The sequence below is a fragment of the Maylandia zebra genome, linkage group LG20 (genome assembly GCF_041146795.1).
Source record: "Maylandia zebra isolate NMK-2024a linkage group LG20, Mzebra_GT3a, whole genome shotgun sequence".
Lineage (NCBI taxonomy): Eukaryota > Metazoa > Chordata > Actinopteri > Cichliformes > Cichlidae > Maylandia > Maylandia zebra.
This window is the reverse complement of record NC_135186.1, coordinates 2257508-2280706: the sequence shown is the minus strand read 5'-3', so window position 1 is coordinate 2280706 and position 23199 is coordinate 2257508. Positions and strand designations below refer to the sequence as shown.

At 44.5% G+C, this 23199-nt stretch overlaps 1 protein-coding gene across 3 annotated transcripts in view; it reads left to right on the top strand.

The window, feature by feature from the left end:
- rarga (retinoic acid receptor gamma a) overlaps positions 1 to 23199 on the top strand; it is a 52995-nt gene that overhangs the window by 15965 nt on the left and 13831 nt on the right. Inside the window, exons 1-2 of one of the 3 annotated variants that reach the window (XM_012921192.5) lie at positions 1206 to 1393; positions 8765 to 9131. In XM_012921192.5, coding sequence (XP_012776646.1) covers positions 8963 to 9131 — 169 coding nt within the window. In that variant the 5' untranslated portion in view covers positions 1206 to 1393; positions 8765 to 8962. Of the gene's footprint in view, positions 1 to 1205; positions 1394 to 8764; positions 9132 to 18334; positions 18871 to 23199 lie in introns of those variants that run through there. The other 2 variants (XM_012921193.5, XM_012921194.4) reach the window with 2 other exon arrangements.

Below are 23199 nucleotides of genomic sequence, written 5' to 3'. Positions count from 1 at the left end.
TCAGAAAAAAACAGGGCACACGCCCAGAACCACAAACACATAAACACAGATCTGAAACATATGATCTCATATGGAGAGAGGGGCACGTTCAGGGGCACACCCAGATCTGCTGCTGTCGCTGCACAGCCCTGCCATCTCACTCGTGACTTCCTTGCAGCTTATGTGCCAACGCTAGTTTCGATTCAGGAACCAAAGTGATATATTTAGAGAGATGGGTCTGCTTTTTTAAAAACACATTTTCTGCCTTAGAAAACAAAAAACAAAAAACCCAAACTATTCCTTATAAAGTTTGTCAGTAATTAGGCAAATGTCATGTATCCCCCCCTCCCCCCCCCCAAAAAAATAAAAAATAAAAATCATGCCAGTCAAGGCCCAGTTCTGTTTTTTATTTAATCCCAGTGCCAAATGTTATTATATCAATTATTTGGTGTCCAATACTGGCTTAATGGGTTTCAAAGGGCTCCTCATGCTTGCTGTTTTAATGTTAAGTGCTGTTGTTGTAGCAGCATTAGTAATAGCAATAATAGTAGTAAGTTACTGTCTCAACTGTGGGAAGATTGGCACAGAAACATTGTAAGCAGTAAAACGCAGGCCAATGCAAATATGAGTCACACAAAAGGAGCACCTTCAGTGTGGGCCTGTGCCGAGCAGACAGTCCATTAAGATTGTTCCATAAATTGATCACACCAGGGATAAATTACATAGCGAAACATCATAGAAATTCTTAGAGGGATAAACAGATTGGCTCGCTATTAAAACAGTGTCTGTGTTAAATCAAAACAATATAAAGTGGATGATCTGTGTTCTTCGGGATACTAAAACATCCTCTCCTAATAAACCTACTTAACTTATTGATGAAACACAAATGATCTAAGATCACGACATGCGGTTCAGCATGCACAAACAATTTGTAGGTAAACTGACTCTTCAGCCAAGAAGTTAAGAGGTGGGGGGAGAAAATAATTCACCCAAGAGACAAAGAAGGGAGAGAGAGAATTAAAAACAGAAACTTAAGCTCTCTGGGCCCTTTTCTTCCCTCCAGGCATTTTGTGGCTTGTGAAAAAATGTGCTGTATATTTGAAGCGTCGGGGTCACGTGACAAAGGAAGGCTTTATGAATCAGAGTATAATTATTTCTAAGTGAGTGAGAGAGTGTGTGCCTGTATTTGGAGAGTGAAAGACTGATTTTTAAAAGGTAGAGACTGGAAAAGGAGGAGGAGGGTGGCAGAGACAGGGAGGGAGAGAGAGAGACTCACTGCTGCTCTGTCTTTGCTGTTAGAAGGACTCTGTTGAATGTGCACACATCTTTCCTCCTTTTCATTGGCTCGCTCCGGTCATCGGACCCTTTTGTCGAGTGCTTTATCTCCCCGTCTGCATCATCAGCTCGACATCTCGTAAGTAATTTGAACTTTAAAAGTTTAGAGTCGCTAACTTTCGTGGATGCTTGCTTTTTATTTTTCTCTCTCTCTCTTTTACTGCTAACAGAGTGTGTGTCTGTGTGTGTGTGTGAGAGAGTGCATTCTCTTCTGAGACTGGTTCAGCCGTTTTAATTGAAGACAGAGACCGAATGTGCGAGACACTTGAGAGACTTTGAGACAATTAATCATTGTGTTACAAAGTCCGAGCAGATTTTCATGTGTAAACACTAAAACGTCCCCACACGTGTTTGTTTGGATGCGCCTGTTTCAGTATGTTTGCTTCTTTGTGCTTCATAAACACGAGAGCGACACAGAGTTTATGTGAAAACATACTCGAGCATGTGTGTATGCCTGCATGTGCACACATGTGCTTATTAGCGAGTGTTTCAAGTGTTACCCAGTGCCTGTGGAGCTCTTTATTATTAGCATATGTGTGCGTGTGTATGTGTGTGTCAGTGTGTACACAATTGCATGTGTTTGATGTGTATTCACTAGAGGAGTCACCAGTCCTTGACCTGTTTTTTTTCTCCATTTTTTATAACCACCATATGAACACTTGGAAAACACGAGTGTTGTTTCCCATATTTTAAACAACGGAGACTAATTCCTCTGGAGTGAGGTGTGCCCGTAACCCCGGTTTTAGTTTTGTGGGATGTTTATTAATTGTGCTCCCACAGTTATTTAGCTATGATGTCAGAGAAGATTATTTATTGATGCTGGCATCTGCGCTAGGTTAACAGGTTCAGCTTGTTACAGCCATGTGTAACACAGTGCATTTAATGCTGTGTGATCTGGATATCAGATAGAGTTCAGAGTGTCCTCCACAGTGTTTGGCTTTGTCGCTCCACTGGTGAGCAACAAAGCCACGGTAAACTGCCTTCCTTGAATCCCTTGGCTTTCCACCTGCTGACACTTGGCGGTGAACTGGATGTATTTCGCATGAGGAACAGGCTAATTAAAGTGAATTGGAAATAAACAGCCACTTGGCCCAGTGAGGGAGGCCTGCTCGAAGGCCAGTGGTTTCTATGTTTCCCCTCCGCTTTGGTCTATCAGTGTGACAAGTCGTGTCATCTGGAGTGGAAGAAGCCGAGCTCATTTCTGTGGCAGAAAAATGTCACAGCACTTTTCGCCTTCAGCAAAGCGCTCTTGGGCCTTATTCAAGGACAGGGTACCCATACAGAAGCAGCTTTACCTTCATGGTGCGCAGCCACGGCAAATTGCTTGTCTTCCATGACAGTTTGGAATCAATTATTAATGTGTTTGCTGTTTTGCACACCAGATAAGTGTGTGCCTTAGCTCAGTATACCTGTGTGCAGTGTTGCATAACTGGCCTTGAAAACATCCTCTCAATATCAATGTTGCTCACATGCTGTATCATCTGTCATTACTGATTAGTAGCATATACTGGTGCAATATGCTGTATTTCAATTAAAGCAATAACTTTAAAACTAATACATAGCAGATAATACATTTTATTACCCTGTACAGCTAGTGGTAATTTCTTTAGTTCTAAGTATGGTATACAGCAATAAAAGAATATTTTATGGTAAATGGCCTGTATTTATATAGCGCCCTAAGGACCCCAAAGCGCTTTACACATCCAGTCATCCACCCATTCACACACACATTCACACACTGGTGATGGCAGCTACATTGTAGCCACAGCCACCCTGGGGCGCACTGACAGAGGCGAGGCTGCCGGACACTGGCGCCACCGGGCCCTCTGACCACCACCAGTAGGCAACGGGTGAAGTGTCTTGCCCAAGGACACAACGACCGAGACTGTCCAAGCCGGGGCTCGAACCTGCAACCTTCCAATTACAAGGCGAACTCCCAACTCTTGAGTCACGATCGCCCCTTTATCTCCTATAAATCCGTCAAAGTTTAGTAATGCCAAAGCTGTGTGTGTACGTCTCTTTGTTTGTGTGTTTCTGTGTGTAGGTGCTGTTGATAAATCCTTGGTTTTGGTGGAATTACTGAAACAGCAGTTGAGCCAGGAAATCGTCTGCATTGCAAAATCTGCTAACAATCCTTCTTTGTGACATGACTTTGAGTGGTAAATCAGGGAGTTGTTGATACCTGTCTTCGTCTGGAATTTCTTTAGCAATTAAGGCGAAGTGGTGGGGAGGGGTTAGACAGGTGGTTTAGGAAAATCGAGGGGCTCTCTGCTGCCGCACTATAATTAACCAGGAAGCTATCTGCACGCCATTTCCTATGTCTGTTTTTGCAGGTGTGCCATTCTGATGTGAGGATTTACATCTAAGCCTCCACCCAAGTTCTCGTTAAAAGACCTTGTGCCAATGGCAAAAAAAGATGAACTTGTGTGAAAGTGTGGCCTTTTGAATGCTGTGCTTGCTTGTGTGTGTGTGTGTGTGTGTGTGTGTGTGTGTGTGTGTTTGGGCCTGCATGTGTCTGACTGCTGCTTTGAGTCCTGCGGCTAAAGGCAGCAGTGGTGAAACCCATCCATTACTCTTCGCTCTACACAGAGAGGATTGTTTTCAGCGTGTGTTTAGGAAGGGAAACCCCTCCATTGTTGCCTCCGTGGATCCTTACCAGTTCTTCCTTTACGTCTTCCTACACAGACATATTAGCAGCACAGACTTTGACTTTCACACTGCTGCTATTTTAAAGTTTCTTCCCTCACCTTTTTTTTTCTCCGCCTCTCTCTATATTTGTCATGTTTGCTTACTGCCACTTGCCCTTTTCCTCATCATTGCATGTTTTCCTGTTTTGCTTGACCAACTGCTAAAAGTCTCTGTGTTGTGTACTGCAGAGAGAGGCGCATCATGGAAACGGCAAGCAGTCAGGATGACTTCATCATGTCGCAAAGCGTTTTATGTCTCACTGTGTGTTCTCACTCTTTCCATAGCTCTTCTCACAAGTGCATGTCAACTCAGATCGTTATGTGACATTATGATTAAGTGAGAGCAGAAAAATTATTTTAAAATAGTGACTAGGTGACAGTGACAGTCATGGCGCTCTTTAACAAAAAAAGAGGAAAAAACAATCCCTTTTTTAAGTGACAAACGATTACACAGAGGTGCTTCTTTGCATTGTTGCTTCAAGGAAATGGTATTTGTGTAATGCCAAGAACAGGCAGATGTCAAACAAGTTTCAGGTGATGGAATGCAACTGTGTTTGGAGCGTCTGTCATTTTGGAGCCATTAACCAGCTACTTGTTGAAAGAGTGGAAGCTGTCAGCTTTGCATCAGATAAAAGCGTCACGGCTATTGTTTTCTCAGGTAAAGTACTGCTGACGTTTGCAACAAGATCACCCGTGAACCTGTTTCAGTAGGAGCATTTAAATTTGCCTGTGCAGCTCTGAATCCATTAACGGCTTTTGAAGGCTGGATGTGGGCATGTCAAGCAGTGATTATAACAGTAAACGTGTTTTTAGCTCCGAGATGTTGAAACACTGGTCCGTTGGTGCAGTTTGGACACCTGGACTTTGAAATCATTCTTTAACAGCTTGGTGTACAAACTACTTAAAATATAACTCTTTGCAACACATCATTTCCTTTATAGAGTTAATGAACATAACTCACTTTGTGATGTCAGCAGTTTAAAGACAGTGCCTGGAAGGCATGCACAGTTTTCTGTCAAAAAACTGACAGGAGTGGGCAAGTCAGAAGTGGAAAAAGAGTGAGAGGATGTTTTCCCTGCCAGGATAGATGGCACAGTTCATTTATCTCGAGGCTGTGAATGTACAATTCAGAACTTCTGGTAAAGGCGCTGGGTTTCTGCTCTGCACAGGATAGTTCCACAGTTCCACAGTTTTTAATTTTACCTCACAGAAACATGTATATTTTGACCCTCTGCTGAGTTGATGAAGCTCGACAAAAAATCTGTGAACTCGCTCAGTTTCTGGAGAAATGAAACAAAGAGAGGTCTCTGTGTCAGTGTGGTAAGAGTGGGGAAAAGTGCCTTTATAGCCATACAAATATAAAATTCTAACTGAATATTCTTCTGTGTTCTCACTGACTGGAATAAGAACCTCAACCGGTAAACAAACCAGGAAAGTCATGGCATCCAGAGTCCTGCTCGCGTATGCCGAGTAATCACCTGTGGTTTCTTTTGCAGAGTTAAAAAAACAGCTGCCTCGCTTGGTAGTGTGGTGCAGAGCTTCCTGAGATGCTGTGATTTATTTGTTATGTTTGACTGCAGTTCTTATTGCCTGAGGGGCTCTGTCACAACAGTTAAGGCACAATTGTTGTTTTGCTCACAGAGGACTTGATACCCTTTGTCTGACAGACATTCAATCTGTGGGAACTGTTGTCTCTCTCTCTCTCTCTCGCTTTCTTTTTAACTCTTACTTGATTTTTCATTTTGCTCCGTCTTCTCCGCAAAACTCCTCAGCAAACAAGAGAATCTCCTTCTCCGCACGCATGCCTGATCTTGTTGCATTGTCTCCATATTGCCAGGTTGATTGATCCAACTTCATTTGCTACATGAAAATCATTGGATTATCTCAAGTGTAACCAATGACTTTAGTCTAACATGATGGACTGCAGTGAGCTCTGACACTATTTACAGAAACAAACCAAAGCAAATTTAAACTGCTACAGTGCACCTCTCTTAGGCAATGATGGAAAGTCCCAGCAGCAGCCGTAAACCCACCCATAGCTGGCCCTGGTGCTCCTTGCTTGCCTGGCTGCCTGCTGCCTCCTGTGTGCCCCCCAGGCTCAGGGGAAGTGGGGAGGCCCTCCATGCCCATTTGGCCCTGGCTAACAGGGGATGAGGTCACTCCAAATTCCCCTTATCCCCTTATAGCCCCAGACGGGCTGGCGAAGTGAGCCTACCACAGGACCCAACATAAAACATAAATGGCTCTGTAAAAAGCTGCTGGGCTGATGTGACTCATTAAAAAACTCTGGCGCCAACTCTTTTATTAATTCATTATTGTGTTTAGGGAGCGTAACGTTACTGGGTTCTGTTTTAAAAGGCTCTGTGCTTCAGTTCTTTTCCTTCTAAGTGTTCTTTTTCTTTCTTTTTTTAATGCCTTTGTTTTGCAACACATATTTGAATGTGGAGTGGAGCTGTGGTTTATTCTGGTAGAATTCAGCCTCTGGACTGTCTCTCAGACCGTTTTAAACTTAATTTCTGAATTAATATGCCACGCTTTCCTCCTGTCAGAATACATAATTCACACGCACTGATTTGTAAACTCCGCTGTCAGTCTTCTTTTTCTCACACAGTCACCCATTTCTTTTATCCTCCTCTCTCTTCCAGCTCTTGCAGACACATTGTGCTGCCTCTATGGGGCCTGGTCTGGTTTGAGTTCTTGAAGCAGATCTCCAAATGGCCCGAACGCTTGCCAAGTACATACTCATAACCCGCACACACATGCACATTATGAGGCTACGTGTTGCTGGCAGTCTTGTTTTTGCAGTCTGTACCTCTTCTCTCATTAGGCCCAGTGTGAAATCGTGTGATGTCTCCAGTAATGTTTTTGCGCCTTGGCTGCACAGTGGAATCACTACGCAGGGTCATGGTACAAGTTGTATAAGCAGTGGAAGGATGGAGGGATGGGGCACAGAGGATAAGACTGGGTATAAGGATATGATTATGTAGAAGAGGTGTAGGCGGGTCAGAAGTGGAAGGGGTGGGGTGGGGTCCAAGGTAGGTTGGAGGAGAAATATACTGGAAAAAGTAAAGACGTAAAACAGAGAGAAAGAAGGAAAGAAGAAGAAAGATGGCAGTATGGCTGTGTTGGCAGGATGGGGGTGGGTGCCTATCCGCGGCTGCTCCTTCCTGAAACGTGGCCACCCGAGCCTGCCTGGGCCCTGGATGCACATGTGGAACAGTTTACTGTAATGGAACTCTAAATTAGTGGTGGTTTGAAGCTGCCTGCAGCAGTAGGGTGTAATTAACTGGCTCTGTTGAAAGAGAAAGAGCCAGAAAGAGAGGCAGGGAGGGAGCCAGAGCCCTGGAAAAAGGCACGGGGTGAGAGGTGTGTGTGCGTTCATATGTGTGCGTGTGTTAGGGGATGCTCTCACACATGTGATGTGTGGAGTTTTTGAGTGCTTGATTGCGTGTGTGGCGCATATGTGTGCTTCTTGGAAAGCTCTCCCTTCTTTTTTCCCGGGCATGGCGCCACCTCTTAGTGCCCCCATGTGCCCAGACCCTGTCACTGTTCCACTGTGCTTTTTCGCTCAGTTCAGCAGTTCACTGGTTTAGCCTTAGATCTTTCCACCACCCCCACCCCACCACCCCACCCCTCCATTTCTTTGTTTATACCGAATTCATTACCAGGATTTTTTCCCTGTCTTTTCTCCCAGATTCACAAGCCACAGCAGTTCCAAATTCCTTGGCTCTGCTCTTTTTCAAAGCCACATATAAAAAACAAGCTGATCACACCACCCACTCATGAAATCACACTAAGGAAGCACAAGCAAAAGGAAAACATGAAAAAGAAAATGGGAGGCCTCTTTTATATTTCACCCCCCCTTTTTGCATTGAGAGTCGACAGAGGGGCATAACTGCAGCCTTGTCTGCACTTGAGCCTGACTTGTCTATGCCCACTGTGTGGTGTCAAAGTGACGAGAAGGCTGCAGGAGGCTACAGCCAAAATGACTCTGTGGGATGGGAGCCTGACCTCAAGAGAAGATAGTTGGAAGTGACAGCAGCAGTTAGCAATCAGTGGATCTCATTTTCCCTACTCATCGACCCCCCCTCCTCCCTTCTTCATGCTCTGGACCCCGTGTCTGGGCCCCTGGTCCTAGGGGAAAGAGGCAAAGAGGCAGGCTGCTGTGCTAGGCTGGCAGCAGGAACAGAGGAGCTCTTTATAATAGAGTTCTGGTGATTTAAATCATATGGTATAGCCTGGAATCACTGTAGAAGTCTGGAAGCTCTTCAAAACTGTACAAGAGCTCCCTCTCTCTCTCCCCCTCTCTTTTCCTCCTCCCTCCTTCCTTCCCACTCTTCACTGTTATAACTTTTTCCAAACTTCTTTCTTATTTTCTTTTCCCCTCACCCAGTCCCAGTTTTTTTCTTTTCTTTCTGGCTTTTCCCTCTCCGAGCCTACTCATTCTTTTTCTCTCTATCTGTTATGGTTCTCGCCATCTCATCCTTCCTCACTTCCTCTTTCCTTCCCATTCGCTCATACCTGTTGGTATGAAGTTTACACATCCTTCTCGCATTAAAACTGTGGATGAACTATTATCGGACCCAGATGGAATCAGAGTTGATGTGAGGTGAATCCTGTTTGTTGAATCTAGAGCAGATCTTAGCATCAAACAAAACACTAATCGTATCATCATGTTCATGCCAATCAAAAGCACTTATTCTTATATTTTATGTGGAATTAAATTAATAGGAAATTATTTACTCTTATCCTCTCATCTGCAGAAAAGAGACAGCAGGACTCTTCTAAAGTGGAGTCCACCTATCCTTCAGTACCTCCGAGGCCCCCTGTCGCCCATACGTTCTCCACGTCTTAAGACTCTTCGACGGACACACATCTCAGCCTTGTGGAGGATTCCAGGTGTCGAAAGAGCCGTTACCTTCAGCCAGCCGCCTGCTGTGGACCCTGGGTGATCCGTCGCCATGGCTACAAACAGGGAACAGCAGGTGGGTCACATGACCGGCTTCCCACCTGCTGTGTACCCCTTTCCCTTCAACTCCATGAGAAGCCACTCCCCCTTCGACCTGCTGGCCAACAGCAGCCTGTTTGGGAGATTTGGGGCTGACCTGCCCAAAGAGATGGCTGCTCTCTGTAAGTCATTTTCATTACTCTGTGTGTTTGTGCTTGACTTGCCTTTCCTCTCATTTTCCATCTCAGTTCCAAGAATGCATACGGCCATTACTTTATTTTTAGTCAGGTCGCATTAAACACCATCTACTGGAAAAGGGGAAATATGGCTTAATTTAAATTGCACTACATTATGTGTAATTTTGTGGAAATGGAAAACTTTAGCGTCTGTTTGTGATATAGGACCAGTGGTAGAAAAAAATCCCCCAAAGAGACCATGAGGAAAAAGTCTACTTTCATCAGTACAATGATTACTCTGCTCCTGTGGTTTCCTTATATGCTTTATGCTTGTAGATGGTGTGGTTATGACCGCAAGCTCTGGCTCTGGCTTCACGATGCGTGCGTGTATCCGTGCGCGTGTGCGTGCCTGGACCTCTCACAGAGCTTTTGTGAGGCAGATAATGCACAAGTCTGTAATTATAGACAAAACACATTGAATTATGTATTAAGTGATGAGTACTGAGCATCAAAATAGTTAAAATGAGTACTAATGCAGTTCAAACATTTGACTTGGACAGCGGTGACTGATCGTATAATTAAAATGAAAGGTGAGCTAGACACTGGACTTGATTCACAGCAGCGTTCCCCTGTCAACTGTGTACTTCTATGCTTGACCATAGGGGGCACTGTTACATTCTGAAGCGCTGAGACGGGGATGATGTATAGAGAACAGAGCACAAAGAGGAGATTGTTGGCAATCCAGAGTCTTTTTCTGTTGTGCAAAAACTAGCAAGATGAAACGCACGGTGCCGACGTACATTTCTCGTTGTTCAAAACACCTGCTTGTCTCAAAACCACTAATCAGCAACAGGATTCTAGGTCAGGGAGGATCCTTGTGTGGAACCACTGCGGTATAATTCACTGATGATAATAATGCCAGAAGAGAGAGCGAGAGAAAAGAATGAGCACTTTTGTTGAGGTTAAGCCATGAGGTAAAGGTAAGCAGAAGTTATTTGAAATCTGATCTGGGTGCAGTGTTAAAGGGGCGGCAGGTGGTGGTGGTGTGTGGTAGTGGAGGAGTAATAATGGGTGTGGGTGGCAACAGCTGAGCGCGGAGCCTGCCTGTGTGTGCAGCCCCCTACTCCCCCCACCACCACCGCAGCATGCCTGAGCACCTCTCCAGCCTTTCAGCCGTCAATCACTACCTCACCCCCTCTCTTCCTTCTCACTGCCACTGCCCACCTAATCCTCAAGGTATTTTCACAGAACCAGAGAGAGAGAGAGAGCGAGCACCTGGGGGTAATGTCCTGGTGTGGTGGAATCCAAGAACACACCCAGCAAAAACACACACACATATCTATACACACAGGCAAACATGCACTCGGAGACACTCTTCCCTCTCAGTTTCTTTTGCTCTCTGTCTGGTTCTCTCTCATGAAGCCACACACACACACACACACACACACACACACACACACACACACACACACACACACACACACACACACACAGCAGTTCTTTCATCTAAAAACTAGAAACATACCCCTGACGCAGAATGAAATCCCACCACGCTGACAGATGGATTCTTTATGGTTTTTATGCTGGCATGACTTAAAACAAAAACAAGTATCAAAGCACAAACAGACGCAGGCAACCACATGCACTGGGGCTTCATACACGACTGCTTGTACTGACACATCCACGCTGGCAGTAGTATCGTTCGCAGGGGTTAAGGACTGCAGTTATTTGGTTTAAGCTCCGGGTCAGAGTGTGAGAAAAGCTGGGGACAAAGATCAAGTCAGGATCACAGTGACAGTTAGCTTCAATTTGTCGAGACTGACATGTTTTTTTTAAGTGTCTCTATATTAACATAGCCGTGCTGGTTGAATGGTGTTTACTGTCACAATTTACTATTTCATTATGTTTACATTACGAGCTGCAGCTATTGCTTGAATGTCAAATAAATGCCTGTCAGTTGAATATTAAAAGAATTGCCTGCTGGACTAATTCTGCGTTTCACTGTACAAAAATACATCTTAGTTCAGTTTAAATGCTGGCAGCTCAGTGGAAAACTCTCTGTTGTTTTTTTTTATCTGCTTTTAAAACATCCTATTGGTGTATCCCTTGACAAGGAATGTTACAAGTCATTTTGCTGACAGCAGTCTCATTCCCCGCTCTCTTAAATGTTAGTGGGGAAGACAAAGGGCCTCGGTTTGGACATTCCCCAGGCCCTCTTTTTCTTCTCCTTCTACTTCTTCAGGAGTTGACTTAACAGTCCTGCTCATTGTTGTCAGGCTTGTCTGTACGCCAGACTGAGAAAATACCTTTCACATAAAGGGAGTAGCACTGTGGAAATTTCACCGTGTATCTTTGTGTGTGTGTGTGCAGTCAGTAGCTCTTCATGCTTGCACAACTTCAGAGTTTTTTGCGTAATTGTTGTAAGAAAGGTACCCTGGGTGACACCTACCTTTTGTTTAGATGTGCACACTGTGCTGACCTGCCAGAGCACCTCCCATGGCGGTGCTCTGTCTTGGCACCAGAGTTCTTTGGAAATACCTGTTTTGCAAGGAGGTGGGAAGAGACAGAAGAGGGATGGGAAGGGGTGGGCCGACTGTGTTTGCACATGTCCGCATAGTAAGCTTTTCTTTTTGCTTAATGCATAAATGGAAGATCCAGAAAACCTCAGTGCCTCTCTTCAACCTGGGTGTGCTGCAGACTCCCACTGTAGCTGCTGATATCTGAATAAGCGTGCAATGGCGTTTGTTCATCTGTGAGAAGGTCTGATGGCTCTCTGCAGTGTGTTGCTGAGGCTGTTATCAGTTGATCCCTGTCATTACGGGAGCCTTTCAAACAAACAGTTGGAAGCCCATTAAGGCCTCTTATTATGTGATAACATCGTCACTGAGCCCTGAAACACCTCGCTAAGCTTTCACCAATCAGGGCCAGAGCGCTGGCCTCAGACTCAGCCATAGGGATGTTTTGAAAAGCTAGTAGGTCATTTCCTTCAGCCCACATGGCCTGGCCGAAAAATCTAAAGTCCTCTGCTGGGCTCAAACTTTCCATTCATACCATAATTTGTAGGGTTATGCTGAGTGATGAATACAGAAAACCCATGAGAGGCCCAGCTGTGAGCTGCATCACAGTGGGATGAAATCAAAAGCACTGTAATAATAGAATGGAATGAATAGCGTGTTGAAACCTGTGTAAAAGCTGGCTCACTTTGCTCTTTTGTGCCTCTGGTGGAGAGAAGGGCAATAGCAGTTCATTTAAAGTGTCTGTTAGACATGATGGACTCGTGCACCAGCATTAGCATACAAGCAGTGTGGAACATATGCATGGATCTGCGGTTGCACACACACACACACACACACACACACACACACACACACACACACACACACACACACACACACACATATACATATGCAGTTCAACACAAAACATCTAGTTCGGCAGATTGTGAAAAAGGCCAAAATGTTCCAGCAAAACAAAAAAAACAAAAAAAAAAAACACGCAGAGTGACATAATTAAAAACACTCTTTGCATACTTACACACACACACACACACACACACACACACACACACACACACACACACACACACACACACACACACACACACACACACACACAGAAACAACATAAGGAGGTCATGTTGGCTTAGGGAGCTAAGGGAGTTGCGTAAAGGAGCCATTTTGGTGGGAAATGTGGTACGGCAGGGAACGTCAAAGCAAACCTTTAAATGGAGGCGAGGGACAAGGGAACGATGTCAGCTAGCAGAGTGAAGCTTTCTCCACTGGAGGTGAAGCAGAGCACAAACGGCACATTGAATCTCCATTTATTTTCATAAGGTTGAAGTGCTGGGTTTAAGCCTAGCCTTGGTGGTGTAGAGTAGGATTAGTAGGATTTGCCTCTGTGCACATGTGTATGCTAATGTGGGCATACTACATATCTGATGAAAGCAAGGGGCAGAGAAAAAGATGAAGTGATCTATGTATGGATATGAAAATGATGATTGCAGCCCCGCAACCCAATACTTCCTTGTAGGTACATATTTCCCTACACACACAGGAAAACCAAACGCTCATCTGTGTTTCTCATTGTTTGAACAGCTATAAATAATTGACATTACATTTTTTGCTATGTTGGGTGTCGGTTTAAAGGGAAAAACACAACACAAAATTTCCTCATTAGTAAGGCTCAACAGCTTTAGGTCACAACATATCACTATAATGCTTTTGCTTGTATTCTACAGGAAGGATGACTAACCTTTCTTCTAAAAAAACATTCTCTCTTAAACATACACACATGATTTGATTGTGGTGTTTTATCAGCTTGGTCACAAGTTAGATGTTATATTGGGTTGAAGACTACAGCATATGATTCACATCATTTTCATCCACATGAAGCCTTTCTGTGGCTCCCCACTCCCACCCCCTCTGCTTGACCATTGTCGCTCTGGAAGAATCCATTCTCATCGGCATTGAAATGTTTCTTCGTGGATACAAACTCAAGTTTGTATTCATTTGCCGTGATCTTTCCTTTGAGTGGATCCAGACAAATTCCCATAAATTGTGTTTCTTCAAACACCAAATGAAAACCATGCAAGAAACAAATACCAGATCATTTAGGTCATTGAAAGTGAGCAGGTGGATGGATATACTGAACTACACTCATTTGCCAAAGACAATAATCTTAGTTTGGCTGCAGCTTCTGAATTGTGAAAGATGTACTTTATATTGTTTGGTAAAACCTCGACAGTAATAGAGTGAAAATCGGAACAATCAGATGACGAGTAAGTACTTTGCAACAGTGGAAAGGAAAAACTAATAATGTTAAATTTCTGCTACTACTACTAATAATAACAAAAATAATTTTTCTTGTGCTTGATCATCACACTAAGTCATTATTAGCTCTTCTTCTTTCTGACTCTGGTACTAAATGCCGTGAGTGTCAACACCTAAACAAAAAAAGCTCTCATATAGCTGTTTGCTCGCTGGCATCTCTGCTCCTGTGACCATGATCTTCATAGCAAATTAGCAATGCAAGCACTGGACCATTTTGGACTATACTTGTGTGTGATGACAGCATGTGCAGCGCTGTTTGGCTTTGTCCTTCATCTGTCAGTGAGACTGGAGTCTATTGGCTGTAATAAACAACTCTGCATTGTGTGACATCCCTGCTTTTATCTCCCTAGGCGATCACAGGCCTCAAATGACAGGTGCTCCACTCCTTTTTGGCAATCAGTTGCACTTATTATTTTTTCACTAACGCTAGCCCTGATTCTGTAGTGCTGATTTTTTTGTGTAAAAAACGATCAGTTTTCCTGTAGACTCCTGGTGGAGCATAGGTCTGCAACAACACCGTAAAAAATGATAGTAAGTAGAATATCTGCTGCTCCATGATGATATCCACCTAAACCCCGCTGGCTTATGCACTTCAGAGTTCTCTCGCTCGGTTCCCTCTTTTCTCCTCTGCCTTTACCTTGGATTTCCTCTCATTATCCCACACTGCAAGTGGGAGCCAGATTGCCCTAAGTGCTGGAAACTTTCTGCAACTTTGCAGGACTTAAATGTGTGTGTGTGCATCTGAAAAGCCAGCAAAGGTTGCCGATAACAGAGGGACCACAAAGTGTACTACAGCTCTGACATGATGACAGATGAAGATAAACATGCTACTATCAAAAGTGGGAGGGTGCTGTTTTCAGACAGTCTTTGTGGGCACGTGCAGGATGAAAATTGCGCAATGGCGAGAGAGGAAGGCTGGCTTCTCTGAAGACGTGGGAGGGCACACAGGTCCAGGACGTGCCCATGAAAACAAGACGGGGGTTTGCATTTTTGGCCGAATCTCACTTTTTCTCACAAGAAAACATGGGTAGCAGAACATCATGACAGTGCAGAAAGAGCGAGAGAAAGAAGGAGGGAGAAAATGTGAAAAAGAAAGATGGCCACGAGTGTAAGACCTTAGCATGTGTCAGATCTTTGACTGGTGGAGCAATTGATGGATGAAATGGACAACAACACAAGGATTGCTCTTCTTTTTTGCCTGATGTTACTTTTTTAGTTTAAAAAAGAAGCTCTGCTCTGCTTACTGAACAACCCTTAATGGGATGTGTGCACTTTTAAGTGTGCGTGTTCTGCGTAACCTGAATCTGGCTGTGGTGGGAAGGCTTCCTGGGCTGGTGTTCAGTGTCTCTATCATCACCAGCAATCTGTTTCAGCATGTCCGCACGCTGCACACATGCCCACATCAGAAATGGAAAAGCTTTACATTCCTTTCAAAATGACTCTGTTGCGTTTAGTGCAAAGGCCTCTGTCTTTATTACCTCACACACGATTGCGTTGTTGACTGCTTGGCTAGAACCTGAATGACTGTATACAGAGGAAGTGGCAACAATGTGTTGTATACGTCTTATCTGTAATTGGCATCAGAGTGTCAGACAGTAGTAAAGCCTGACTGGGTTCCAGCACACGTGGAGCAGTAAGCAGACCAGATCCAGCTGACTGGATAAAATCATGAGACACGCACATAAAATCGTAATTAAAAAAACAAAACCTATTTCAACATTTTAAACGTGTGCTCAGATTTGTTCTAATCGCTTAAATGAAACATGATTGAAAGCAGACGTCAACATGGAGTGGCCAGTGAGTTGGCAGCCACTGAAAATGAACCATTTCCAAAACCTGAAACAAAAGCAGAAACTTTGTCAACTAAAACAAATCACGCAGTCAGGAAAAAGTGGCCATAGGGAACTTGATGAAATGGGGAGAGTATTTGGAGAAATGGGGTGGGGTGGGGGGGGGGGGGGGGGGGGGTATTATGGAGAGAGATGGAGAGACTTGTGAGCCAGTGAGTGAGGGAGAGAAGAAGGGAGGGCAGGATAAGTTTGGGGGAAAGTTAGTGGCCCAGTGGGGGTTTCTTCCAGAGTTCAGCCTCTCTGGCTGGGGAAGGAAGGGAAGGAGGGAGGGGAGAGAAGGGGAGGCAGGGACCAGCCTGGGTCAGCAGCAGTATGGAGTATGTGTAGATTAGATGTCTAAACTCACTCGGCAAACCCTCTGAAGCCCTGGAAGGCTCACAGCTCACAGTGTAGTTTGCCAATAACTGGAGAACCTGGAGTTGGTGGTCTGAATTATAGTCTCAAACACAGTAAAAAGAAATGTCAAAACCAGTGGAACCGGATAGGGTTCGTAAATCTCTAAAAACAAAAGAGTGTGAACACATGATATTTGAAATAGATTTTTTTGCAGCTTGTCAGCCCACAGAGCAGCCCTGGCAAACCGCGCTGATGTTACATAGAACATTTGAGCACCGGGGGATTAGCCAGTTCTTAGTTTCCAGGATGCTGTATGAAACTAGCAGCGAGGAAAAGAAAACAGGAAGGAGACGAAAGACGAGTGTGAGAAGAATGCTTGTGGATCATAAAAATGTGACTCTAGGCTGTGATGATTTAATCTGAAATGTATCCAGACCAAGACATTTTTTGAATTATTGTGAAAATGGGTGGAAAGCTAGAGAGAAGAAAAGTGCCCCCCCCCCTTTTTTTAACAACAAACTTCAGCTAAGCGTTGGCATCTCTGATAGATGCCAGTTTGTTGTCCCCGTGTTGTATTCTTGCCATCATAAAGCTTTCACTGTATGACCTGACAGCTGTATGAAGAAGCACATAAAAACTACTGATGTTGTTTACTATTTGATGAAATAAAAAGAGCTATTAAACGTGCGTCAGTTTGCGAGATTGAGTGTGTGAATCTCAACTCACAGGTGTGTGTGTGTGTGTCTGTGTGTGTGTGTCTGTGTGTGTGCGTGTGTGCCAGCTTAAGAAAATAAACCTGAAGTCTCCATTGGAGGAATAGCTTTTAAACCAATAAACATAGTAATGAAAATCATTCAAAATAGCCAGAAATGTGAAAGCATGGTTTCTTTCATGAGACAGGAAAAAGAGTGAAGTGTTAGACAGAGGAGGAGGAGGGAGGAGGGAGGACGCTGTGTGTTTATGGAGAGCGTAGCCAGCAGCACAGATTGACAGGAAATGGTGTCTTTTTTGCCTGCTGGGCTGTACCACTTGTACTGCTTTGACAGGGGGAGATGAATGTGAGGAGCTCACAGACTGAAGCTATTCTATTATCATATATCTCCCATTGTATCACGCTGTTTGCTTTAGCCCAGCCAGAGTCCATCCCTCTGCTGAGCAACAGTTAGGACCAGTGTCAGGCTTTTTCATTGACCTCACACTGCCCATTGATTTCCTTTGATTCACTGCCACTCTCAGGGCACTGCAATTTTTTAAGCTGAATTGTTTTTTTTAATCAGTGCACAGAAAAACCATTGTTATAATGAAGGTTAAATGTGTAGGGTATACGTTTTAACTGTGAATCCACAACCACTAAAATATTCAGCTGCCACGAGGCTTTTTTACTGCATTAAAATCATTGCTTGAACAACCTGATCGACGCTGCTTCCTTGGACGTCTTTTGCTATTTCTACGTCGAGATATAAATCACAAGCAAGGTCAAGTAAACCTGTGAGAAGTGTGTCCAGCACATGGTGTGTTTGTATATTGGAGATATTTGTCTGTGTAAATGCACTGCGGGGATTGAGCAAGGCAGCCCTCATTCATCACTGTTAAAGCACTTCCAGAGGGAGCGACAGAAAGAACTGCCCATCCTCTGTTCCCTCAAACAGACAGAGGAGAGGGAGGGATTTACCCTGGCATCTGGTTTCTGGGTTCAGCCACAGCACAATGTTCTTTCTCTTTCTCTCTCTGGCTCTCTTTTTGACACACACATACACGCCCGGGCCAGTGGCTGGACTTTAATATGGTTATGATTAGAGACGGGGGCTCAGTGAAGGGAGGGAGGGGGAAAGGGGGTCTTATTTACTGCAGGGAACTGGGGGAGGTGCAATGTAAAGAAAGCCAGAGACAGGGACCAGATCTGAATGGAAGACGGTGGGGTTGGGGTAGGTGGGGGCACTGTTTGCATTTAGGGCTGAAATATGAAAAACAAAAAATCGTGTGTTCAAAAAAACAAACAAACAAACAAACAAAAGCACAAGAAGAATGGGGAATAAAGTTTTGTGCTCCAGCCAGATCAGTTCTTACTCCAGTGCAGACTCTGCTGGACGGCCCCTTACACCTCCCCTCCTCCTGGGTTCCTCTCTCTCTGTCCCTCCCTCTCTGGCATTCTCTGTCTTTCTCTCCACCCCCTCTTGCAGCGTCATGCCAAAGCAGTTGGTTCACTCCGCCGTGTCTGGGGCTCAGCGAGAGCTGCGAGAGGCTGTTATTTAGGTCTGTTACAGCAGACTGGGAGCAGCTCACCCAGGGGCAGGGGGGAGAGGAGAGAGTCAGAGTCACGCTCAGCTCAGCCAGTCAGGAACCATATCTGCATTCCAGCTGAGAGGGAAAAAGGAAAACTCCAGCATCGAAAGGAAAAGACAGCAGAGAGAGAGTGACAGCGCGAGATAAGTGAAGGGAGGGAGAGGAAGGTAGTGAATCTAGATAGCTGTTGCTGCTGTGAGCTCTTGTCACTGCTTCAGTGAGTGACGTGAGCAGTGGAAGCAGGGTAGGACACAGGCAGGACTGAGGGCTCTCACTGATTTTTGCCGAGGGTGGGGGGTACCATGTTCGACTGTATGGAGGCTCTGGGAATGGGCCCCCGTCAGCTCTATGATGTCACCAGCCGTGGTGCATGCATGCTGCGGAAAGCGAACCCCTTTTTTGCCGGGTTGGACCCCTTTGCTTGGACGAGCACTGCCAGTGTTCAATGTAAGTGGCATCCTGTTTGGATTCTTCTATGACACAATCATGTTTCCCCCTCTCTTCTCACTCTCCTTTTCTTTCGGTCACTCCTTCCTTCATTTTCTCATTGCTGGCTTGTTTACCCCTCAGGGCTCGGCCAAGGGGGCTGCTGTCAGGGGCTACAGAGCAACACAGGAAAAGACAGAGACAATCCTCTCCTCTCCTCCTCTCCTCTCCTCTCCTCTCCTCCTCTCCTCTCCTCTCCTCTCCTAGCCCACAGCCAGTTTGAGCTGCTCAGCCATCTGAAAAAAATTCTCTGCTATGATATTATATGCACTGTGTGTTGGGTTTTTAAAAAATGTGCTTGTGTGTATTCGTCTGTGTGGTGAGTTTGTGAGTTTGAGCCCACAGAGTCAAGTTTCAGTAACAATGTTTGCCACCTGGGGTTTGACCTTGCCAGGTGCTGCATACTAGAAAAGGAAAAGGTTTTGGTGAGTGACAGGAAGAGATGACAGTGACGTGTCAGATGTACTCTATCTGGTTTATTGTCTATTCACAGCATGAGTTTAACACTAGAAGTGAGGTGTCTGATGAATTTCACATGAAAAGTTAATGACAAATGTTGCCTGTTTTTAATAATACAGTTAGTTAATAATAAGTTTTGCTGGGCCTGCTGCAGTCTTCATAGGTCAGAGGTTTGTTTATGCTGCTGGATACTAGATGGATAATGATATTCCTCCAGAGCCAAACAGCCATGAATTAGTAAGCGGATTAATTATTTAGCAGATAAATGTATGAATAAATAATAATACATACAAATCTCAAGAAAGCAGAGATATATTCTGGCCAACGTTCTCTTCTCTCTTTTGCTCGTTGCATCTATCCACTTCATTCCCCCCCCCCCCCCCCTCTCCCTTCTTCTGCCGCTGACTTCAGACAAGGCTCTGACTCTAACAACAACTGGGGTCCATTTTCATCTACTTCCAGGGGGCTGCTACTGCTGTGAGAGAGTGTGTGAGAGTGGAAAGGAGTGGGGGTGTGGGGTGTGTATGCATGGTATGGTGGGAGAAGTGTGGAGGGAGCCAAGCCAGATATGACAGTGGAAAAACAATCAAGAATATAAGAGGAGCCGGAGTGATCAGATAAGCAGCTTAACTTTGCTCTCGATTTTTCAGAGCTGCTTGAAAGTGTTTTCAATTTTTTTTCATGCTCTTCCGTTTGTTCGTCCTCCCTTCTTTTTTGTGCCTTTTTACTTCCTTGGGGGGGAGTCATCTGTCTTCATTAATCGTGAAGACACCAGCATTTCAGTGGCCGTCATGCACACTGGCTGAGCTTTAATGAAGACAGATGCCCTGTCAGTGGAGGCTGAGGCCAGAGGGGACTCCAGCCACGCCAGCCTGCTCTGCTTAGCTAGGGGAGCCCTGATGATAACAAGATGAGATTTGTTTATTTAATCAATCAGGCCTCTATGGTCCTTTCCTTTTAACCCATTCACACACATGCACACATTTAAAAATTAGGCCTCAGATTCCAGAAGTATATTTTTCTTTCAGGTCTTTGTTCCACACAATCAAAGTTAAAAAAAGGAAAGGGGAAAAAAAAGTCCAGGGACGCTGCCCTGAGGGTGAGAGATCTAAGTTAGCAGAGCAGAGCAAAGTGGCTGGTGTGGTGTACTGTTTCAAACCCAGTGTGCCCAATAACCTTTGTAAACAAAGCTGTCCTATCCCTGCACAAGGAGCCATAATGCCCCTCTTTACTGAAGCAGTTGCCTCCCATTGTCCTCATCAATGAAGCTGATGAATTGATGTTTGAGTCTGATATCTCATTAAGCCAGCCCAGCTGCACAACAGAGGGACCTGTCTGGCTCTTAATGCCACAGTCACACAAGCACGCACACTGCACACCAAAATAGCCACTGTGTTTGTAAAGCAAGTCACCTGGCCCTGGATTAATACAATAATATACTGTTGTCACACAGGTTTTTTTTTTTTTCCATTTGTAAAAAGAATTCAACTCTTTAGCAATGCTCTCTACAATGTGAGGATTAAAAAAAAAACAAGGTTTAGCAGAAATGCAAAAACAGTTTTTCTCTGATAACCTGTGTGGAGAATGTGCAGAGAAAATGTTTGTCTGCCCTAAATCTTTCACAAAATGAGTATAACCTCCTCCCTTTGCAGTAAATCTTCAGCGGTGATAAGTGTCTCTGCTGTTGGCCATTAGCCAGGGACAATCAGAGGACTTAAAAGTGTGTGGTCAGTTTTCTTGTTTTTTTGTTCAGGAGTGGGAGACCTTAATGTCAGAGGTTAGGCAGAGGCTACAGCCTGGCCAATGTCAGATCTACTGCATGTGTGGTAAGCTCGTCAGCTTGCTGAAAAGGAGACTCTTTCAACCAGCTTGGCTTGTGTAATGCTCTTAAGTGCCTTATGCCACAGAGCTGGTACTACATCTGAGCTGGCCTACACATAAGGATAATGGACACTGATTTAGTCGTACGTCAATGAGAACTGAATTAGTCAACTGCCAGGGAAGCCATTTGAGACAGCCTATGCCGACAAATCCCCTCTCTGTCAATGTTCATTTGCTTAGAAGAATGAGGCAATTACGTTTAGCAGTTCTCCAGGGTCAAAAGAAGGGAAAGTGTTTTTTCTCACCAAAGTACACTCTTAGCTCGATGTTTTTGAGCACACTTTGGATTGTAAGTCTAACAAACGGTATATATAAGAGCTGGACATGACAGTAACAGATTGCTTGAGCAATTTGTCACTATGTGTGTCTTCACACACACACACACACACACGGGCGCACACGCTTCTTTGTTTTCCCTTAATGTGCTGTTCAAATGTGAATTGAGGGGCTAATTGAAATGGGGGGTATAGATCTCGGCAGCAGCGGTAGAGAAATAAGAGCTTCCTGTGACCGCTGGCACATTCTGGCCCGATCATTTTCTCCCTGATAGAAGTCTGCAGTTATTTCATTATAATTACAAAAGATTCAATTAAAAGATTAGAATGCCTGAGGGGGCAGGGCTGGAAATAGATGGTGGTATGTTGGTTAGTGGGTGATGTGTGTGTTTGTGTGTTGGAGAGAAAGAGGGAGAGTACTTACACTTCTAATCATTGTCACTAACGTCACGTGTTTATATCGCTGATTTTCTCAAGATAATGTCAAAACAATGTGCTCAACTTTAAAGGAATAAGCCAGTCTAGGGTCAATGAGTTGTAATTGATATGAAGGAGCGAACAAACGTTAAGCAGGCTGCAACTAAATTAACTTTTTAAACAAAAAAAACATTAAGCTAGAAATGTGAAAAAAACTGGCATCAAAGAAAAGTCTGTTTTTGGTTTTTGATCGCAAGCTTTAATTATAAAAAGTACCTCATTTAAAGTGCACTCTAAACTGTCAGGCCTGCACTACAGTGTAATAGGCTCTAAATTATTTATTAATGTGTTGAGGAATACAGTGTCCTGCGTGATATAATACAGTAGCTCAAGCAGCTGCAGTAGTCCTTGTTTTGTAATAAATAATACATAGCATCAGAGCCAAGATGGTTATTAAATAAAATCGCAGGCCTGTTGGTTCATTCTAACCTTACAACAGTTTATGTTACATGTTATATTACGCTGTGGAAATCATTTTAATAGGGTGAAGCCATTTTTGGTGTCAGACCTGCTGGGCTGCAGTATCACACCACCTTGTTCACAGATCTCTGTCAGCCCTGCAGTAATAGCTGAGCCCATTAATAGGCAGCGCTGTCTATAAATAAACAGATTCAATCCTAGCAGTTGCTTCAAGTTTTTTCCACAGAGCCCCCTCCTGTGCGTGGTTTGACTTATGCATAAATCAGAGCGTGTTAACCTATGCTTGTGTGTGTGGTGCCTGTATGCGGACTCCTCTGATCAATGTATGTTCAAGTTTATGTGTCCACTTGGCTGCTGTTGGGCACCCAGACTGCTGTGTCAAAAGCAGAGACGGACAGTGTGCCAAGCTGGATTCCTCAGGCCTGTGCTGGAATCTGGCTCCGCTCTAACAGCAGTTTATAGCCCCTCAGCAGCGTCAGTCGCACCGCTGTAAATAAAACTCGTCAACCGAATGTGAGTCCTTGAAAGGGCTGTTTTTGTTTTCCTGTCCGTCGTGTTTAAACAGTATTTCACAAGAGCGAGTACTCTGAAATTTTACGTGGACTCGTGACGAGCTGACGATTTGTGGATCGCAGCACGATAAACGTGACTGTTATGAGGCAACTGGGCTAGCAGTTTGCGTGAGCTCCAGATCAGTATAAAATCTGGACTTTTGTGAGTTCTTTCACAATAGTTTGCTGGTCCCAGAGGTATTGTGGCTGCCCACCCTAACACCCGT